General features: G+C 40.9%; 1 protein-coding gene across 3 annotated transcripts in view; it reads left to right on the top strand.

Moving 5' to 3' along the window:
* Positions 1–22809, top strand: part of arhgap24 (Rho GTPase activating protein 24) — an 89148-nt gene that overhangs the window by 43063 nt on the left and 23276 nt on the right. The window contains exon 1 of one of the 3 annotated variants that reach the window (XM_049604406.1): positions 5992–6506. The exons of 1 other annotated variant lie outside the window; for it this stretch is intronic. In XM_049604406.1, coding sequence (XP_049460363.1) covers positions 6485–6506 — 22 coding nt within the window. In that variant the 5' untranslated portion in view covers positions 5992–6484. Of the gene's footprint in view, positions 1–5991; positions 6507–14525; positions 14716–22809 lie in introns of those variants that run through there. One more of the 3 variants, XM_049604405.1, reaches the window with a different exon arrangement.

Raw genomic sequence — 22809 nt, 5'->3', positions numbered from 1 at the left:
TATCTGAATTTACGACCCAAAGCACTCAGCGTTACAGAGGACCATCTCAGACAGACGCACAGTGGCTATCAATGTCCTGGTAGGATGAGGTGAGAATACAGAATCAGAAAGCTCCAAAAAGATTCAACATCACTTTTTGTTTTTAAATTTAGTGAAGCCCATGGAAGACTGGAAGTTTTTCACATTAAATTATGTCATTGTTGTCATTGTCAGCCAGTTTTATGTCAAGACCAATGCCATGAACTTTTGTATAGACATTGATGGTCCCCAGAGGATGAATCCTACTGACTTTGGTGATCCCCTGACTTTTCCTCTAGCTCCACCATGTGGTTGCCATTTGTGGTTTTAAGTAAAATGTCTTGACAGCTATTGCCTGTTATGGAATTTGGTGCACCCATGCCCACCTCACGATTATTTGTGTTAACTTAGATGATCCCTTTACTCTTCCTCTAAAGTCACCACAAAGTCAAAATCTAAAATCTGTCCAATATCGCCATACAGGATGTTCTCATGCACTGTTTGTGTATATGCCTATGAAATGTATTGCACCGAAATTTGTACATAACCAGTGTACTCAGGAAGGCTGCGGTCATATAATGAATGCGCTGACAGGAGTTCAAAAAGTAGTAGTGTAAAGATCAAAAGTCCATGTATGGAGGAAGGTTGGGGTGGTGAATGGGTCAAGCGAACACACAACTTTTCAGCAGGAGACCGTTGTTCATGTTGCGTGAGAAACCAAGTAAACTTTGAGTTATTTTAAGGTCATCACGGTATGACAGTATGTCAAGTATGCAACTATATGTTAAATATGTAACCTGATGACACCATGGTATTTTCCCTAAACCTTATCTAACTGGTAGGAGTGCTAATTTGTTGAATATCATACAAACTGCTGTTTTGTAAGATAACATACATTGCTTAAAAACTACATTCCCATCACCCTCAGCTGTATTTTGTCTCTTGTGCTAGTTAGAAAATGCTTGCTAGCCTGCTAAACCATGATAGGCAATGTTTGTAAACTAGCCAACGCTTACCCATATAATTAAAACCAAATTATTTAATGTAAAAATAGAGACAGAGCTGTATGCCAACCAAAATGTTTATCACAATCTTTCCTGTTTAAACATCTCAGTGTATCCTCATACAATGATATCTAACACATTATCACCCCTCAAATGATGTTGTTGCATTATTTACTTAGCATTATGTCACATAAAGTAACAAAAAGTTGCATAGGTTAGGTTTAGGCAAGTAAAGTTATGTAAGTTAGGTTTAGAAGAAAAAAAAAAACATGGTGACAACGTACCCTAAAAAACTCAAAGTTCACTTGGTTTCATTCCCAAGTCTCCTCAAGTCTCCTGGGGAAAAGTCCTGTGTTTGCTGCCCCATCCACTGCCCTAGCCTGCCTCCTTATGCAGATTTTCACACTTTATACAACTTCCTTCTCCTTTCAGTGCATGTCATGTCATTGTAGCCTTTCCAACTACGTGGATTATACACAAATTGCCCATTACATGTTATGTAGAAACTTTGATGCATTACTTTTAATAGGTGTACATATAACCATTGCATGAGAACCGCTGAAATACCAGCCACTGAGAGCGGCTAAGTGGAATTGTGCTAGTTGATGGTGGCAGTTCAAAGTCCTGTTGGTGCCAGTGAAGACCAGTGCTATCAGTCTAAAATAGGACCTCTAGATCCAGTTGGTTCTCCTTACTCTAAAAGTTATTTGCAGGCCAGCAAGGCTGTTGCTGCTTAGCTGCCAATGCTCAAACTTGGGAGCAGATAATGGAGGCAATGGAGGATGATTTTTACATGTTTCTTATTAAATTTTGGAAAACTACTCTGTGTCCCAGAAGGCGAAGTGAGGACGTTGCTCGGCATGTCTTTGCAGAGGCAGGGAAATGCTTACAGTCAACAGGGGAAGTAGTTGGAAGGTGTAAGAAGCAGTTTAAGAAAGAAAACCCAGCAGACACATCCTTTATTCAGGAGAAAAAAGAGGACATGTTGGAGTCTGAGAAAATGTCTTTGGCAGAGGTCTCTGAGATAGTTAGAAAACTCATGAATGTCACGGCAGTGGGCACGGATGAAATCTGTCTGGATAATGTTGGAGTGCCGTGATTGAAAGAAGACTTCATTGTCACACAGAATTTAGGAAAAGCTCCTCTGTACTGGCAGATGCTGGAAGCAGAACATTTTGGGGATTGGGATGTGCTCAAATAGTTAGCAGACAACTTGAACTCCCTCCCTCTGAAAGCCAGTGACAAGGTGCTGGAAAGGGAACTCTGGCTGACTGTCAAATGGATTTAAAAGTAACAATGTGGACTCCTGTAGGGTTTCAAAGCAGTGACAAAATCGTTTTTATTCTCTCACAGTTTGGAGTTTGCTAATCCTGTCTACATTTGCCTTTGTGGATTAGGAAAAGGTTACTGACCAGGTTTCGATGCAGGAGGTGCTGTGGGAGTTTGAGTTGCCAGAGCTGCAGCAGCAAGCTGTTCAGTCTTTTTAAACTTAGAGAGATCTTTCTAATGATCAGATTTGTTAAAGGGGTGACTCTCTGACAAGGATGCCTCCCCTCTGCGTGGGATTTTCAGACTGCTCATTAAGACAGAGGGTCTGGAGAGTGTTGAGTTCAGTGACAGTATGACATCTGCAGTTTGTAGAAAATATTATCCTTTTACGGTTATCATTTACTGAGTATCATGGCTAACATCTCTGAATTGGAAGCAATGGTTGTTAAGAAAAGAGACGGTCTGAGGGAAGATGGGTCCATTTTGGGGGTTTGCTGATGATGAGTGAGGATAAAATGAAAAAGACTACCTCTCGTTGTGAGTTGAAATGAAACAGAATCATTCAACATTTTGGGAGATATGCTGATTTGCTTTCTTTCCTAGAGTTAGATGAGAAGATTGTTACGGCTAAATATGACAGTGGTATCAATCTTCTCTTCTCTTAGCAAGAGAGCCAATTTTTAAAAAATATTCCTTCAAAAAAATAAGCGCTTTATATATGTTTCTCAAGCACCATTCCCCGGGGCTGAAAAATGAGGCCAGCGCTGATGTGCCAAAAACTGCAATTCTTTGAATGACAACTTGAGGCTTGTCCAAAAGCCAGTCATCCCCATAGATCCCCATGTAAAAAAAATGCCCCAGCTTTACAGCAGAAATAAACATGTCTACAGCCTGGCACAAAAAAACCCAGTGCAGTCAGGACCATTTTAGTCAAAGAAAACTTATTTTCATTTGCAGTATTATATTTGGCGGTATGGCTCTGTTCTGGGGCCCCTCTGCCTTTCCTTGAGCCTACGCAGAAAGTCTTTTCCAGGTGCCTATGTGGAAAGCCTAAGGTGGAGAGAGCACACTTCTCTGCCCTTCTACATGCAAACGAGGAAAGTATGAGGCAGAGAGAGAGCAAACCACCCTGCTCTTCCATGCGCCCACATGGAAAGCCTAAAGCAGGGAGAGCAGCAGCAAAGATTCCCTCAGGAACAGAGCAGCATCACTGACAAACAGAAATGACACTGATAAGTCAGACACAGCATGAAAAGGAGGAGCTGGGGTGGAGGTGGAGGTGGGTTGCAAAGCAGCTTGCAGAGCAAGCAGCAACAGTTGGCAGGCCGGAGCAGTTTAAATAGGGCGCCCTGAATGAGATTCGCCAATTGGTTGCATAGAAAGGAATCATGTGATCTATCAGCTGACTCCCTTCCATCAATCAGCTGCTCCATCAGTTGATTGGGCTGTTTGAGATCAACTGATGTAGCTGGGATGTGAGCTGAGCCTGACATCATGTCCTGCCTGAACTAACGCTATGCTCAATTTTTGGTCTCTGTAGCTAATTTCCCTGTTCATGACAACTAACTAACATAACTCACCTATTTATATTTTATTAAGGCCACTTTGAGTGACAGGTGGGTGACAAGTCGCTATCATGGCCATTATGTTGGTTATCGTAACTATGATAACCAACCCCAGATTCACAGAGTACAGGTGTAGCTGTAGCTGTTGCAACTTCAGTGTTTTCAGTTCATGATTTTTGAACTTTTCAAGTTAATTGTAAAGTTTTGGTTGCCCCAAAAGTCTTGTTGCAGGAGGGTTGAACTAAGGAGACGAACATTCAGTTTCTCCAGTAGATACATTTTCTTTTAGTGGTTTGAAGCCTGTTTATCACTCACAAAAATTAACATTAGCATTATCACAGTTAACCATAAGTGTAACTGCACCATGCTAACCAAGCTAGCAGCTAGCATTAGGGTTAGCTCCACCCTCTTGTTCAAAAATCATCACCCCTGGCTCCAAAAAAACAGGATGGCAATGGCTAAAATGCCAAACTTGCTTCAAAACAGGAGTGAACAAACCGATGAGTGACATCACAATGGCTAAATAGATTATTTTATACAGTTTCTGGTGTACCCTCACTTCTGCACACAATATGAATGAATAGGATTCAAGGGTTAACAAAACAGTTTGTTTTGAAAGTGAGAGGTTACAACTTTGTGACAGCATATGAATATGATTGATGCTTTTATACTATGTCGCCAGTATCAGCAGCAGTCTGATCAGTGGTTACTCTCCTCCTTTGTGTCTCCGTAACAACACAATGTGAAGTTCATGTATTTAAGTGATGGGATCAAAGTTCGTGGGAGCTCGCATAATAGCTCAAACTGCACAGTGGATGATGAAGCCCATTTTTCATAAAGCTATGACTGATCAAGCACTAAATGGGAAAAGGCAGCTGCAATAACAACGCAGGAGGGTAACGTGTGGGACGAGTGGACATGCAGTGTTGCCTGATACACTTTTTATATCGTGTAGCAGGCAACAAAGTACTCACAAAGCTGTCAGATAATGAAAAGATGATGAACTAGCAGCTTGTGGTGGTAAATGATTTGAGGTGTGAAGGACAACAAATGGTACAAAGGGTATTGAGCCTGAAAATACAACCTTGGATTGTTACACACTTTTATTTGACCCATGCGTACATTCTTCAGACAAGGACTCTTGTGTGATGAGCTGCTGAACTGCTTATTGGAAAAAGGTACGTGACAAAAAGCAGCAGACTGGGTAAATTCACGTGTCCAAACAATAAGCTGCATACCTTTTGTATGTGCTGGATGTTTGAAATATCCACCTCATTTCTATCTCTGCTTCTGCAAAAGAATTCCAGGCCTTCTTCTTCCTTTCTAGCATGTTATCATTCCTGTGAGTCTGCGTGAGTGAGATCCTCTGGAGGAAATGCACTGAGGCCTGCAAACAGGCCAAGTCTCAAGCCAAAGAGAGGGACAGGAAGCTCAGATGCTTGCGTAACGGCCTTAATGTGGGGATTGGTATTTGACATGTCACATAGCAATGTCCTCCATTAGCCTCCCACTCTTGCCCCTGTCCGCAACCCCCGCTCCCCCTAATGTATCAGGTTGGCCAGGTCTTGCAGGGGGCGTATTTTGGCCTCCAGTGAAGTTTCTACTGGACTAGAGCATGTTTGTCTGGTGGGGACACTTGACTTGAATGTTCAGACCAGTGGTATGTAAACTGATTTCTGTCTGGATAAATATTTAGATGTCCCCCCACTACTTCGTTTCTCCCCCCTCTGAGTTGAATCCAACAGGTAGTATCAGTGTTGCGTTTAATCACCCTTCAAACCCAAGTTCAAAAGGGGCGCTCTTTGATTTGATGTAAACCAATGATGTGTGGTTCGTCTTTAAGTCTGGGTGAGATTGAAAAACGATAAGGAGGCTATTAAAGACCTTCCTCCAAGAGGGAGAAACCCCAGTGTCTCAGGGCTTCTTGGCCACCAGTAGCAGCAGCCTCGTCGACCCTGCGCGGCTGTATTTATAGAGCGCTGTGGATGAGTCATTTGGCCGAGTGCCCACTCTTCGTTCACCAGATTTACAGGTCCCCACTTTGGGGAGGGCTGCTTGATTTACGATGCACCCCCTCCCCCTCCACCACCAGCTCCCACCCCACCCCTCTCACTTCCTTCAGAGACGAGCAGACACACCATCTTGCCTTTCGGCTTGCTGTCTCACTCGGTTTCATTCGGCCGCTCTCTCCTATACACTTCTTTCGTGTGTGTGACTTAGAAATATGCTTCCTCTGCTCTTTCAGCTGCTTTGACAGAAGTGTATGCAGAGGAAAGGCTTCCTGAGAGGCAGACAGACTAGCCCTAGCCTGACCTTGTCTAAGTGCTGCTGACTGGTGTGTCACATTGACCTGCTGTTGACTGAACAAAATGAAGTTTTAGGGCGAAAGAGTTATATGAGGTGGAGGAAAGTAAGAAGCAAAGGAAGGAGGAGGGGAAGAGTAGGAAGGACAGCGCTGAGTGTAGTGGAGTGTGTTTTAGCAGGAACAGAAGGAGGTAAATCTCTCTGTGGCACCGAACAAGAACAGATGAAGAAGTGGCACTGGGGGGCCGGCGGTCAGCAGCGACAGCGTGGCTTTTGCTCCCTCAACCTCCAACTGAGAAGGGGGCACGTCTTCCTCTGCACCCCATGGATCTTAACTCCAACCCAGGTCTGTGTCTTTACATACCAGTAATGAATACTAACATGTTTGCGTCTGGTTTGGAGCGTTTCATCGCGATGGCGGTGATATTTTTAGACTTTGCAGTGTTTTTAGTTTCAGGAAGGGGTGGAAGGATTTCTCAGGTAGCTTTACTTGCCTTAAACTTACTCTTTCTTTCCCTCTGTTCTCACTGGGAAAGCATCTTTTCCATATGCTGTCCATTCATCACATCAGCAGATGGGTGTTTTACAAGCTACAGTTCATAGCTTATGTTTATTGCAGCTGTGATTTCTGATGAGCAGTTTATGATGCTTACATTCCTGATTTTCCTGCCATTTCAGTGGCACTGCTGCATGCTCCTTTTTATTTGTCCGCTATACAAATATCTGCAAACATGCTCTGTGAATAACTGAGTTATTATTTCTCGCAAAATGTTTCTTTTTATATGCAGTTAGGGCATGCCAATAAATGTATATTATATCAATATTGTGATATGAGTGTAGATCCTTTTAGATTTTGGATGTCATAATATTGCAAGTGTTGTCTTTTCCTGGTTTTACAGGCTGCATTACAGTCAAGTGATGTAATTCTCTAAACTTACGACACTGTTCTTGCTGTTCTACTACGTGCAGTCACCCCTACAACATTGTTGCATTATCACTATCGAGAACATCATTCTGTTAAAGCTGAACATGTCATTCATTTTAATTTTCAATACATTAGACACACTGCACACTAGAGGCGTTGACTCGAGTCGTCACAAATTTGATGACTTTAGACTGCACTTGACGAAACCGTTTCACCTGTTGCTTCATCAGATTCGATTGTCAATAGCAAATCTGATAAAGCAACATGCAAAAAGTGTAGTTTGCTACTATTTTTGTTTTTTAACATAAGCTGTCAATAAATAAATTAAGTGTCAACCTGAGTATCTTGGTGTGCGCTTGAACCTTGATTTCCTTTTTGGTTTATTTAACACCAGTGACTTGTGCCTTCACTTGAACTTTAGCCTTATGACTTGAAAATACTTGATACCTTCCCCCAACTCAGTTTACTGTGTTGTTAAAATTGCATTAAATTTGATGAAGAGAACATCATAATTTGTTTAAGACATGAAATTCAAAGTTTAGGACACATAACTTGACTCGTGACTTGTCAGTCTTGACCTGGAACTTGAGTGCAAAGACTTGAGACCCACTTGTGATTTGCAAAACAATGACTTGGTCCCACTTGTGCTTCTTACATTACCAAAAACTGCACACGACATATAGAAAAAGAGGGTAAAGTTCAGAGCTTTATAAGAGTACACCACCGATCTGGCATTGCACTCACAATGGACAGGTTTTGTCAGGTGCAAAATTGATGCAGCAGATGCAACTGCAGATGCAATGCAACTCAACCGCCAACACTTTGGACAGAGATTCAGATGTGTTTTGCTAGTAGCGGCTAATGTAGCCTTGAGCTGCTAGCCTCAAGCAGGAGGAGTGGGCTAAGGGGCAGGCTACAGAAGTTTGGTGAGCTAATTTCTTTCTAACTCCACAACCCCTGATTTTTTTTCCATTTTCAGACTTCACACCCAACTGATACTGACTCAAGTAGCATCCCTCAGGAGCCACAAAAGGCTTTACACAACTTTTTCACAAATGACGTTGTACTCCCCAAGACCTACTTTGATGTGTGAAATTGGCGTGGTTCCCCTTTAACACCCTTCCAATATTCCTATGTCTGATGAATGAGTAAATATAAAAGCAGCAACCCGTATTTTTCCACATTTCCAAGGTAAAGCAAAGAAGATAGAGCATGATGTCAATAATCAAGTGGGTAATGTGATTGCACACTATTTGCTGAAATAAAAGGCAGTCAGCCAAAAAGGTGACACCCACAAACTACATAGACATTTCTCATTAGCTGAGTACAGAGCGCATCTCCAACAGTAAATGCTTCATTTTCTTTCCTGTGCTTTACTGCACTGCACTCCACTGATCATGACTTATGTGTAAATTTCAAAGTTTGTCCCACATTGCGCTCTGTGTAAACTGCAATCTAACACCACTGAAGTGATGTGACAAGGATTTAACCATCTAAGCCATGAGAATGACTTCTATAATAGCATACTGTGAGCCTTTAAACCATACATGTAGTTTAAACGCCACCCAGGTGTGGCTGTACTAGATACTTAGCTCTAAAAAATCTTGCCAGAGGAGGGAAAATCATGCGAAGCAAAAATTCTCAAGGCTGGGTCAAATTTCACTTTGCTTGGCTGCTTGAGGCAGATAACAGAACACGCTCTTGAATTCATGGCTCCCAGCCTGCCTGTAAATCCACCCCGGTAAAGACGTTCGATCATGCACAGATCTGAGGTAACAGATGGAAGAAAGAAGAAATAGCGTATGTGTTGAATGTTGGAGCAGAAATGAGATTTCAAGAACTGGTGATGGAGGTGCGGAGGGAAAAGAGAAAAGGTGTTTTATAGGTGTGGGATCTTGAGCTCAAAAAACTGCATGAATAAAATACCTGTCTATTGGATGCACTGGGAAGATTCTTTAGCACTTGGGTGTTTGACAGGCTCATCTGGTACATACTGCACACTGAAAAGAGTTGTTTGGCTCTTTTTTTTCGCTCATCACTAGGAAGCACATCAGTAAATTTTGCTGGTTGAATCCAACAAATCTCTCTTATTATTTGCCTGTGGGGACAGCAAGTAATACATGACTAGACAGTAAAACTAAATGACTTAAGAGGGTGCACCTAACAATATTAGCCAATTTAGCATAGTTCTTATACTGTGATCAGTTCTGTCTGATAGTCAATAACATCGCAGGGTCAGATGGGGTGATATCGAACAATAGAGTTGATACAATTTGTTGATAAACTACCAGTCGATTGACAGAAAATTATTTAATTCATCAGTAACTTTTGGGGTGTGGGAAATTGTGATAAGCTTTTTTTTCTATTTTAACCAGATGATTAATTGATTAATTTAGCAGAAGATTAAGCAATAATCAATATTATTTAAAGTTACAGCCTTAATATAGCTTCACTTTTGCTGCTAAGGGCATTAACACACAATACACAGTGATCTCTATGGTTGAGATACAGCAAAAACTTAATCAGTGATGACAGTGATCAGTGATGAACTGTGGTAACTCAGTATCAGCACACCAGTAACTGTAAAGTGAGTGACTGCTTTATTAAAGCTTCATAGCACAGGTCTGAAACAACAGAACTGACTGAACAACATCAGCAACAGTTCAGCTGCGCACACTCACACTCACAAAGAGCCAACCCCACGGTCAGCATTTCTCTGTCTCTCTCCACTTAGATCACCACCAATCTTTTTTCTTTGACCCAGCCTGCCTGCACTCCCCCTCCAACACACCCTGCACTGCAGCCCTCTCCGGCCGACAGTGCTTTGGCCAGCTTTGTCAGAGAAAACAACGAGGATGTGGAGCGGCAACGCAGACAGGATTGCTGCGATGGCCAAAATGAAAACACGCTTATCTTGCCGAAGCTCATGGACGCTGTCCATCGGCTGTGTAAATAATTGGGGCGGCGAGGAGTTTTGTGGTGCATGCCTAGCACAGATATGTGCGCAGAAACACGTGTTGAAAATAACTGGCACAGACAGGCACGAGCATTACATGGTGACACAGATGCGTCTGCTCTGAGAGCACATTTTCTGCACCTAAAATGGTGTCATTCATAATCCACCTCATCAGTCACTGAGCAGAAATATGAAGCAGTGGGAAAGGCTCATGCAGGGAGATGATTGATGAATGTCTGTTACTGTATCTCTGCTTTCTATCAACAATAATGTTCACTTCTGACAGGCCAATCTCCTAAAGCAATCAAGCAAATGAAAATATTGATTAATGCTTCATGACACATAACCAGTATGAGCCCATTGTCAAATTGCTTCAGGTGAATGAAAATCATGAGAGGACTCAGCTGTCAAGCTTTTTTTTCTACATTGTTGTTGCATCTCTCTGGTCAAAGGTCTTCACCCGCAGCATATCCAGCTACACTCAAGCTATTTCTGTTTCCTTTTTGATCCTCCTTCATTGCCACTTCTCTTTGGTTCTCATGGGGAGAGACAGAATAAGCAGTCACATGATAAACCAGAAGCTGGGTTTCTATAACCCTGTCTGAAAAGTTCAAAGGGCTTCCCCAAAGGCCAGGCTGACTCAACCTACCAATTTTGTGCTGGGGGGAGTGCAGGTGTGCATCGGCCCTGAAGCCCTCATCCGTGCTGAAAGGTGATATTAGAAGGTATTAGTGAGCGGAGCAACAGGTACTTTGTGAAGTCCACTCCTTGTTTCATTCTCTGGCCTGGATAAAGGGAGGTTCAGTCCCTTCACAAAGTGCCAGGATGTTTGTCTGCGTCTATTCCTTCCATTCTTTATCTTAGTAATTAAGATGAAAGCTTTAATATCTGAAACATTTGTAAACACAGCAGCAGATTGAAGCAATTGACGTTATCCTGCAGAAAAAACTTCAATCTCCTAATTATCACAGTGCAATCATTTTAGGAGCAGCATCCTTATCTGCATCTGTGTGTGCGGGTTTATGTGTACATGTTTATGTGTGTGTATGAGGCTTGAAAGCATCCTGTATCTAAATCAAAACAAATTTGGATGCTGGACAAACCTTGTGGGAGATCATTCATCTTGGGTCGCAGAGCAAACACCAAGTATGTCATACAGATTTACAGTCTCACAGCCATAAATGCATGAAATACACACTCGACCAATTGGTGATCTGTCTTGGTGAGATATGTTTACACAACCATAAGGATGTCTACATGTTTCACACAGACACACAACATCCCACGTATACTACAGAGAGCTTGGCCAGACATGAAACACAAATTCACTTGGCTAAAGGTGCATTAAAACCTAGTGTCAGGTTGACTTTAGAGAGCTCTCCTGCAGAGCCACTCGAGGTTTTTCCTCTTGGATCTGAATGCACTGCACCTTTCCAGAAGCTTCCTCTGAAGTATCAGACGGCTTGTATCGCTGATGTAATGTTTCAGCCTCTCAGCATTGCGTGCAAGTGTTCAAGTGACAACAGCTGCCAGCCCTCACCAAAACTCAAGGCTCCTAACATTTTAATGGGATATTAATCCCCCCAGTCAGTAGTCACCGAAGCTGTGAGGCGTCTTAATGGTTCACTCGTAAGGATTTAGGTATTTTAACAAACCTCAAAGTGTTGTCGAGCATAGTTTAAAGATGTTTGGAATTAATCTCAGCTTATACTGCAAGTCACCACAGAAATAAATAGGTTGAACAGAATGTTTGTGGTTTCAGTGGCTGAGGGCGTCTATAAATGTCAGTTGTGATTTATACTTGCAATTGTCAGTTTTGGCACTTTAAAACCAAGTCAAATATCTAAAGGGTCATTCCAGGGTTTTATTTATTATTATTATTATCCTTTACATTTGCTGCACATACTTAACACTTTTACAGCCATTTTCCTCAGCAAAACAACTATATTTTAGGTTGTTTGATTAAAATTTCCTGCCCTGAAGGCTGCCACTGGTTTCCATATCAGTGAAGTATGAACAGCAACCTTAGGAAACTCAAAACTAGCTTGAGATACAGCATATAATCCATCATAGTAAACATCATGTACTGTATTCTCTTCTTGTCAGCATTACATTAGAAAAAGAAGAAAACAGCATTGTAAGAAAATGTAGTAGTTGTAGTGAAATATACAAAAAGGCAGGTGCAGTCCCTCAAACTGCACCAGCCAACACTATACAACTCACTTTTCCATCTGTATCAGCCTCTACTCTTTATAATTATCACGCTGACTTATGTTCCAACACAAGCTCTAGACTTTAAGTCAAGTCTGAGCCGTGTTTCCTTTTCCTAAAGTTGAAATCGATTCCCCTTACATAATAGTATATTTACAGCAGCCTTGGCAGGACACACAGACACAGCTCTTTATTTAGTTGGCATGAAATCAGAATGGAGACACTTGGCTTTTTGACAGCGCTGTGACCTCCCTGAACGGACTGACCCACTGTCTTCATGAGAAGTCATTAAAACTCTGTTCACTCTCACTACTCAACAGCATGATATCATGTTTGCCTTTCAGCACTGAAGAATACAGAGAATTTTGAGCTGATGTCTCTATTATTCTGCATTTTTCTGGTGCCGTGATTACCTTCTTCCCTATGGGCGCCTGTAGAGGGACAGTAGAGCCAAACAGTCCTTGTCCCCTTTGACCTCCCCACTCCTATTCACTTTGTTACTCATTCAGCATCAGATGGTAATGGATAGCCGTAGTAAATCTATGGAGTCTGTGTTCTCCACCAGACAATGTCTTTGGGGAGGCTAATGTTGTGGTGTCTGCCTTCAGATTATGTCGATTGACAGGCAAGGACCACCCTGACACCAGGAAGAGAATTAGCCATCGATACCTTACCGGGGGTCAGGAGGAATAGGACACCCATTATAAATACATGGGAAGATACCGCCGCAGAGAGAGAGAGGAGCCCAGAGCAGTATAAGTTGTAATGACAGTTTAGGATATTTGGATATGAAAGAGTAAGACTGGCAGCCCAGTCGCCAGAATAAATGTTGGAATTGTATATTTCTGCCTACTACCTTGACAGGAAACATATCAATGACTTGGTGAAAAAAACTTCCACATTTGTTGGCTAAAAAGCCAATGGATATAGGACTGACTCACTTAAAAACAACTGGTTTTGTTGTTTGTTGGTTTCAAACAGCAGTCTGCAGCTTGGCAGGCGTTTCACATAGGTGTCACACCATGCCCTCCACCTTACGATAACAAAGTCAGCCCATGTGCTACATCACTTCAGAAACATTGTTATGATAAGTATGAAACATACAAATGAAATGTATTTGTGGTTTGTAGAAACATACAATGCCAACATTTTCTTCTGGTAACCAGGCTGGCTTTGATGTTATTTTTGATTTCTAGGCCTTCCGATTTCTGTGTATATATATATATATATATATATATATATATATATAAATTATCAACCAACATAATAAGTTGGGAGATGAATACTATTATCTATAGCTGCAACTAACAGTTATTTTTATTATCAATTAATCCGTCAAAATGTGAAGATAGTAAGTAAGAAGATAGTAAATTTCCAATGATCTAAAAAAAAAACTAAAACATTTTTGCTGAAATGATCATTTGATTATCAAAATCATATCATTATCAGCCATCTTAATATACAGGTAATGGCCTAATTTCCTAAATCCTAACATCACGCTTAAATTGTTCATGTTGTTCATTGTTCATTGTTCAATTGTACATTTCTTTTACTTACTTAAGTCTGCACAGATTGTTTGATAGTTAAAATTAATTAATTAATTACATTTGGTGAGACAAAACAAAATATCACAATACTAAAAAATAATAATGTAACTGGGATGAAACATAGTGTCCATATGATAATATCAAAGGTGCTGTATCTGACTCTGAAGAAAGATGGTTGATTGTTGAGTCCCATTCTCAGGTTGTCCAATACTGACGCTTAAGTTGGTGGTCCACTCCGACTACCAACACAGAGCGCTAGTATTTGATGACTTAGGAATGAAACTCAGCAATCAACTATCTTTCTCCAGAGTTACATACATCACCTCTAATAATATTAGTAATAATGCTGTATATATGCTCTCACTCCCACATGCAAAAAGTTAATATTATGTCATTATAAAGCTGTTGCAGTTTGTGGTTGAAGTTGTTGACAAAGCACTGCAGTGTGAATGAGTGTCTCATGTTTGCTTATGGGGTCATGCCCTGTGTCAAACCAGTGGCCTTTTTCAACCCAAGCCTTCAGAGAGATCTGCCTATTGTTCCCATTACAGTGCTAAAGAGAAGTATGCGAGGGTGTGTGTGTGTGTGTGTGTGTGTGTGTGTGTGTGCGCACTCCCCAACCCCCTCTTCAAACCTCCCCTCCCTCCCCTCCTTCCCTTTCTCTTTCACACCCTCTCAGCTGTGCTCACTCACTCACTCATTCTGAGCCAGGCCAAAAAACTGGCAGAGCAGCTCCTCCGTCAGGAACTCCCGTCCTCAAGTTAACCCAGGCGGACAGGGAACTTTGTAACCCACTGAGGGAGCTACTTTGCTGGACTGCAAAGACAGGAGTGTGGAGGAGTCATGGAGATGGTTCATCAGGCAATTCATAGTTTACCACAGTATGGATTATGTGACTTGCTGTCCTCACATCAAGGTAACAATAATAAGTGTTTTATTTTACTTTTTTGAGTCTGCTGATAGCTTTCTTTCTCTCCACTGCAATACAATAGATGCATTTCACTGATGTATTTACTACAGACTTGATTGTAGCAACAGCTGCACTTAATGGAGGGATTAGATCATCTGGTGGTGATATCACTCATGAATGAAACAGACTCTGTGAAGGGGCACCGTCATTTGTAAACCGAAGATGAAAAAGGAAATAGCCGTAGTTTTAGTTTCCACTTTTAATCCATGTCATCATTCCGCATGAATGAACAAACATTTTTGCGTTGTCGCTGGGTGACTGACTTCCTGTTCTGCTGGAGGTATTTATGATGTGTGGACTTCTGAGAAGACTATCATTAGACACAATATTGAATCTCAGCTTGCCCCTGCTTGCATGCAAACAAGAAGACTCTCGCACACAAGAGAGAACAGACACTGATGAAGTCATTTAATCTCCCACTGCGCACAAACACGCTCGCGCACACACACACACACACACACACACACACACACACACACACACACACACACACACACACACACACAAGCTGGCAGAGTTATGACACATATTTTTGTCATTTGAAGCTAAACAAGGTAGTTACAGTGTCTGCATTGTTTTGTGGGCCAGCAGCAGCTGCTTCCTCCACTTGGCAAGCAGCACAATCAAAGTCTGGAAGAACTTAACATTTTCACAGCAAGTCTCCCACAAATGTTTTCCACTTTTGAGGATTCTGAATATTTTTTAGTTCATTTCTAACTCCTTAACACTCACTCCCTTTTGGGTAATGTCTGCCAAAACTTTATAACAAACTGACCTTTTTTATTGTGTGGCCTTTGCAATGAGGTGAACATAAGATTTATCACATTGTTGGACTGCTAGACTGCTTTAAAGGCAGGGAGACACGTTTTAGTTGCATATTGTGCCTTGTATTGTGGCTAGATCATTTTACCAACATGGCAATTCTTTTCTTAAATACTTTTTCACCACATGTGAGGAATAGTTTTACATTCTGGAAAACATTTTTTGTAAAGTGTAAAGTCAACAACTTGTAGTTTTATGGGAGTTTACGTGCAATTTCTTTGTGCTATGCTAAGCTAAGCTAAGCTAATCGTGTCCTGGCTGTTTTTTCTTCTTTAACACACACATATATGAGTGTGGTATCAATCTTCTTGTATAACTCACAGCAAGAAAGAGAATATGTTTATTTCACACAGTTTTTTTTCAGCAAAAACACAAGAATCCAATCAATACATACAGTTTTCATGTTTATTTTAGAGATAGAGATAGACTTGGTTGTCCGGTACAGAGCTACTGTCCATTGTTTCACATAAAAAACATCACAAAAACAACATGAAAACATCTTTAAACATAAGCGACAATGTACATACATGTAACATTTTATAGTGCTAGCAGTCTGTGGCAATGGTAGTGGATTGTAAAAGATTAATACTGTTATCTGCACTAAATTAAACCATTTATTCTGTGATTCCTCTACATGCTGTAGTGCTGTTGCTGTACAGGCTTACTGACAGAGGTACCCGTCAGAGTGAAGTGTATCAGGGCTCCAGGTATCTTAGAGCAATTACAGCACAGTGGGATCCTTTGTTGTCTCCCACCTGTTTTTAAGCCATTAGTTAAAGACCAGTCTGCAGCTGGGTTTGGCCACTTATTAAGGCCGATGGTCAAAACTGGAATGAACAGTTGTTAGCTGTTTGAACTAGACTTGGATAGTAATTATGACACACACACAGGGCAGCTAAAAATAATTGGAAAAGGCAGAGATAATTCAATGCAGTATAATGCAAGGTTGTTAGTGATATGTTAGGGTTTTCTTTGAGGATATGCAATTAGTCAGAGGTGTGCTATTTATGTTTTATGTAATACAATAAGAGGTTTGTGTTTCATTTTAGCAATTTCTTTCCTTTACTTTGAGGTTGGTTGTAAACACCTGTGGCATGATGTAGCTGGAGTCAATGTTTCCTCTAAATATAAATACCATAGGCTATAAACTAATGCCTACCACACACTAGAGGACTGAAAAGACTTAAGTGTGAAATTCTGTCAGATCTGAAGACAGGTTTGTTTTTTGTCACACACAATATGATTTTGCAGAGACCGGTGATATTGCAGGGTCACGATCTGCAAGACTAAACTATATTTCTTTTGAGATTATTTCCCATCCTGCCCTATATGGGAATACCATATCAAATTCCCTTGAAGAGGTATGACATATTAACAGTTCCTTTTACGCCTGCAAAAACTCTAGAAACACAATATAAAAAGAGTCGCATGTCGACAGTATCCTTGTCAGTTCACCATCAGTACATTCCGGAAAGACAAACTGTACTTGCATACAAACTTTACATTTTGGATTTTACCTCCTTAACTTGCTTCGGGCCTCCATTGGTTGGCTGTGCCATTTTAGTAGGAGACCATAGGAATGAGAGGTGAACGGTTTCAAAAAATTAAGATTTCTCACTAAAATAAGTACAGGTTGTTGGATCAGATACATACCAAATTAACCACAAACCCTTGCTCACTCCACAACTCCACAAGTATCTCCTCCTTTTCCACAGTCCAAGTGAACCGAGACTTTACATTCTTGCACCTCCCTTGAATCCCTTTGACGTTTACTGAGTACCTGGTTTGCTGCTTCTTGTTTGGTGCTGGAGAGAGCCACCTATTGGTTGTCGACAATGTTCACATCAAGAACTTCAGTATTTGCATGAGCCAGGCCTAAAAACTTAGAAAAATATTTAACATGTTTGTTATTGTCAGAGCATCAAGACGAGAGAAAGACTGACTTAAGGCATCTCAGACTGACTTTTAGGAACACCCTACACCAAATCATCAGATCACCGGAGTGTGCTTGAAAAGTTGTTTGGTGTGAGTTTTCGTATTAGTCGATGCTCCTCTGAAGAGAGTATTGTCAAAAGAATTATAGTTGAAAAGGGAAAGGGTGTGGCATTTTCTCTCTTTCTAAACTTTTTTCATGAGGTGTAAGTCTCAAGGTGAATAAGGAATCCTTCTTTAATACAAGCTGTCCTCTGAAGCACCAGTCTGCACGTCTCTGTAAAGCTGACAATTGTTCACTGCCGAGTTTATAAAAGTTTTTTGGAGCGGTGCGCTGAAGCGTGGTGAATCGGGGGAATTGTGACAGCTGTCACGGTTGTCTCTTTAGGTACAGTCGTGCTATAAGTGAAGATCCTCGACTGTCTCTGGCAGGCAACTCCTGCTGGGATTGGTCTCATTTAAGAAGCAATGATTTAGCAGGGGGGGGTTTGAGAAAAGTGCCAGTCACACAGAATTGTGTGCTGGAGAATAATACCTGCAGGCAGCCTCACCACAGCCAGTAAAGAATCTGTCAAAGGGAAGCCTCCAGTCATTTTATTTAGTGAACAGATATGGAGAATTTACCTACAGGTGACAAGATGATATTTGAGCTAAATGCTTTCATCTTTCTGCAGCTAATGCTTAATTGACCAAAATCTTGACGGCTGTGAAAGTTGTAGACCAGGAATTGAAAAGCTAATATTTGTCCTTCACAGGAATGTGGCTTCAGTTTTCTCAGATTATCTGCAGGGGCGGCTGGCCAATAGAGGGCGATAGGGCGCTGCCCCTCCTCGAGCCACAAAAGAAAAGAAAGATGATAATAAATGTATGATTATCATCATTGTCATATATAGCCTACACACAATATATTAATTATTCTGATCATTTTCAGTTGAAACAGCTCGTCCTGCCTCTGAATATCCAATCAGATGCAGTGTGAAGTCACGTTCCGGCCCTTTGGGGCGATATCAGCCTGGCTGGAAATCGCCCCGACTCACTCTCACAGACCTCCATGTAAAATGCTTTTTTTTCTAAATGCAGGCACTCCAATGCAATCTCTATGGGTTCCGGGAGGGCTTGCCCCAATGTGTTTTCGTCATACGTAAACCACCAAGTATCATTCATGTGCTCCTCGGATAGTCCGATTTCAAATGTCGGGAAGTCGTTCTTACTTCATTGTGTGTTCATGAGCGTTAAGGTGGTAATGTGGAGACATCATGGACACTACAAAGAAGATGTGTTGTATTTTATCACCCAAAATGTTTAAAAAACACGTCGTCAACCGTTTCCACTGAAATATCGCTTTACGGTCGGAAACTCATTTTTCCGATTATTCCGACATCACATGAGGCAGCGTCACTGCGCAGCGGTCACATTCAAGATCAACATGGCTAACGTTTCCAGCTGGACCAAGAGTTTTTTTTTTAACCATATAGGTTAAAAAGGAACGACACATAGTGCATCCAAATTCACACCCGTTCGTTCCTCTCTATGGATTTTCTCCGCCACCGTTAGCGAGAAGCTACATATCACATGAAACAGCGGAACTGCAGCTTTGTTGGACACTTGTCGTCCAATGTTTTCACAGCGGAAAAAAATGAGTTACACTTAAATAATGTACAACAGAGCTTTCATACAGCTTTGCACACACATTACTCTTGGATGGATTACTCGCGAACGCAGCCTTGCACAGAAATGCAGGCACATCACATGAAAGCGCAGGAGCAGAGCTTTCCAGTGATACCACACATCATTGTGCTGTCATCCCATCACGCTATACGTACAGATCAATTGTCTACAAAATGAAAACCTGATGAATTTCTTTACAACCCATTATACAGATCTTGTTATCAGTCACTTCATATAGTGAGGAATATCGTATCTTACCACATCTTAGGCTTGTGTGTGTTTCTCCCTGTCTATCCACATTTGTAGTCCGGCTTTCAAGATGCAAATATCTCCATATTGTCCAGTTGACACTCCATCAAACTTTGTATGACAAGACCAGCATACTTCACCTTTGCGCACCCACACAACTATAGCCTAATTAAGCTTGCATGACAGGGCCGTAGTCAACATATACATTGGGGGGGACATGTGTCCCCCCCAATGACCAAAATGCCCCCCAATATATAACTGAAACTGAAAAACAACAACAAAAAATGTTCAGGTCAGGTCAAAGAGCAGTGATACTATGTGATGTGCATTGTATTAAGTTGTAGGGTATGCCTGCATTTATTTCTTTAACACAAAATTAATTTCCACTTAGCTATAATAAAATGTTTTCTGATTAAGACTGACAGTGACTCAGTGAATACCTTACTCAATTTTATTTGATTAATGGTAAAACAGGTCTCTGTTTACATTCGAATGTATTTGTGTGGACAAACTGATGAAAATTAGTCTGTTGATGACCACAGTGGATTGTTCACTCATTGCAGAGCCAAATTAATTCAAATTTACCCACTGAACAGGTCACCTCAGCCATCGTCACAACAATTGCCCCCCCTGAGAAATTTGGCAGGAGCCGCCACTGATTATCTGTTTATCTGATGGTGGTTTCATTGTGGAGACAAATCACTGATTTTATTTTATGTGTCTGCTGTCAGGAGACAATGCTCAAAGACTTATCTGGGAATGCTGTGTGTTTGTGATTGAGCTAAACATGAGTCTCCAAACAATTAGCACCTGTGCAGTAAAAGAGTTTTATTGCAGTTGGCTAAAAAAAGGTCCCACAGAAGAAATAAAGCATCATCTTTGCCAACTATGCAAATGGAACACTATTCATTAATGCCTGGAGCCATTTATAGCACCTATGTCATTCACAGACTGATGACTCAATCATTGCAGCTGCTAGACAAGAGTATGTTTTTCCTACTAACCCCTTTGTTTGCTGCAACCTAATCACCAGAATAAATGTTGGTATCGTGCTTTCCTGTAAAACACGGATGTGTAACATTTGTCGCTATAATGCAGTGGATATGCTGTATATTTCTGTACATTTCAGCAAAGCTGTGGCTGAGGTGTGGTTAAGTTAAGGCACAAAAAACACTTTGCTATTGTTAGTAAAAAGACCACGCTTTGGTGATGCAGTCACTGTTGGAAATGCCAAGGATGTCTTGCTATAAATGAACCAGTTTTTGTGGCACAATCACCACCTGAACTGCCATCAATGTTGCACTAAAAATTCATTTTTTTGTGGCACAAACACGGCTGAAGATGTCACCAGTGTCCAGCCAAATGACACTCTGCAGATTGGCAGCAGTCTCGCCTCGGTGTCACACCATTCAACACCCCCTCTACCTTCCAATGACAAAGTCAGCTCGCATACATGTAATCAGAACTACTGCAATTTAGAAACGTGGATATGATATGTATGAAACGTACATGGTTTGCAGAAATGTACAATGCAAGCATTTTCTTCTAGCAATCGGGCTGTTGTATGATAAATTAGGCTAAAAGGCAAAAACACAAGGCACACAGGTTGACGGACACATTTCTACCAGACAATAACAGTCTGGACACACACACACACACACACACACACACACAAAGAAAGCCGATGATGGTATTTGCTCCTGATATTTGTCTGTTTCATAAGAGGTGTTATCCAAATGTTCTAAGATGATTAATAGCTATACTAATACTAGGAACACAGTTATCAGGGCTACAGAGGGGCACATAGGTACCAAATGACAAATATGTAAAGGACCCTCTGGAACACCTCTATCACAAGTTTTTTTAATAGAAAAAAATTGCAGGTTTTGTCCATGAAGTTGATGTGCTAAGTGAGTTTAACTTATCTCCCATCCTTATAAACAATGTTGCCAATTCAGCCACTGTGGAAGAAAGCTGAGCATCAACAGGAAATGGCAGGGGGAGCAGGAGTGTGTTGTAAGAGCCATGGTATGCTGTATAATCCTGTTGCACGCCTATTTAACAATCTCATAAGCGTTGTTTCCAAAAGGAAATGCTGTCTCTCTATGCAAGTAATGGAAACAGAAAGGGCTGGTTGATTTTAAATGTGGACAAAAGCACTCACAGGGGCACCAGGGAATCACAATTACTTTGCATGACAATCGATGCAAATGTGACAGAGAAACTTCTGTGTGCCAAATTGGCCAGTGGTACTAATTGGTATCACTGTGGAATCACTTCACTGGTCCACATATGAGCATCAGACTGATGGGGTTGAGTAACATGGCATCTTGATCAAAACATAAATAAACATGGCGAGGTAGCTCATAGAACATACAAGCATTTCATGAATTTTCTGGAAATGTAATTTTCTTGACACTGGTGAATTAGTATGCTCATACTGACTTGTTACAAAATGACAGTGACAGTGTTTTTTCTTTTACTTTATGAGGAAAAACAAATTAACTTTATGAGAATACTTTCAGAGCAGGTTATTTTGCAAAGCAAATGTTTTGTGACAAAGTGCATTTTCCCACGCACAGCCTAATAAATTACTGCAAAAATAGTCTGCACCTGCTGCGACGTGGTAACTGGAGACGTCAGTTGTAGCTAAACAGACAGGGGGCTTCCTAGACTGAAATGAACCCAACATCTGTTTCAGTCAGCAACCATAAAACGCATCCAGTATGCCACTGTCATCATTATTGTTATTTATTATTATGTTATGTTATTGGTGTTTTTTTGTCACTAATTGTCAAAATCTAAATATTCCCTATGTTGCATTTGTATTATTTCTTTTTTCCCATCAATTGTTTTTTATTGAATTACAACACATATACATTCTAGAAAAGAAAAATAGCCCAAGTCAAACCAGCAAAAGAAGATAAAAAAGGGGACAATTCCATAATTACAACTTGGTGGTGGTGAGGAGGGGTGCATAAATGATCTAAAAAAAAAAACCCATCTTTTATTTTTTGGCCCCACCCCCAAATCACAGTGCCCTCCATCCCCTCGCCTCTAGACCCGCCCCCTCCACCCCACTGACAAACAGGAAAAACAAACAAATGAGAAAAGAAAGGAATTGAGATGTGCACTTCCTACAGTTTAAAGGAGGGAGACTCTCCTGAACACTTCATTTTTACCTTTTTTATTTGTTTAATTATACCTAATGGTTATTCTCTACATCTGCACGTTTGCTAAGTTAATTTTAAAGTGTTTCCAAATTGTTTTAAACGTGGAAACACTGGAAACACTCATCTAAAAGGATTAAGTATGGTGATAATCTCTATTTTTCTTGTTAATAATCCCCATGAAAAGACCAAAATTATT

This window comes from Epinephelus fuscoguttatus, linkage group LG18, assembly GCF_011397635.1.
Source record: "Epinephelus fuscoguttatus linkage group LG18, E.fuscoguttatus.final_Chr_v1".
Classification (NCBI taxonomy): Eukaryota; Metazoa; Chordata; class Actinopteri; order Perciformes; family Serranidae; genus Epinephelus; species Epinephelus fuscoguttatus.
Note: the sequence above shows the minus strand (reverse complement) of the source record. Positions and strands in the feature narration are given on the sequence as shown.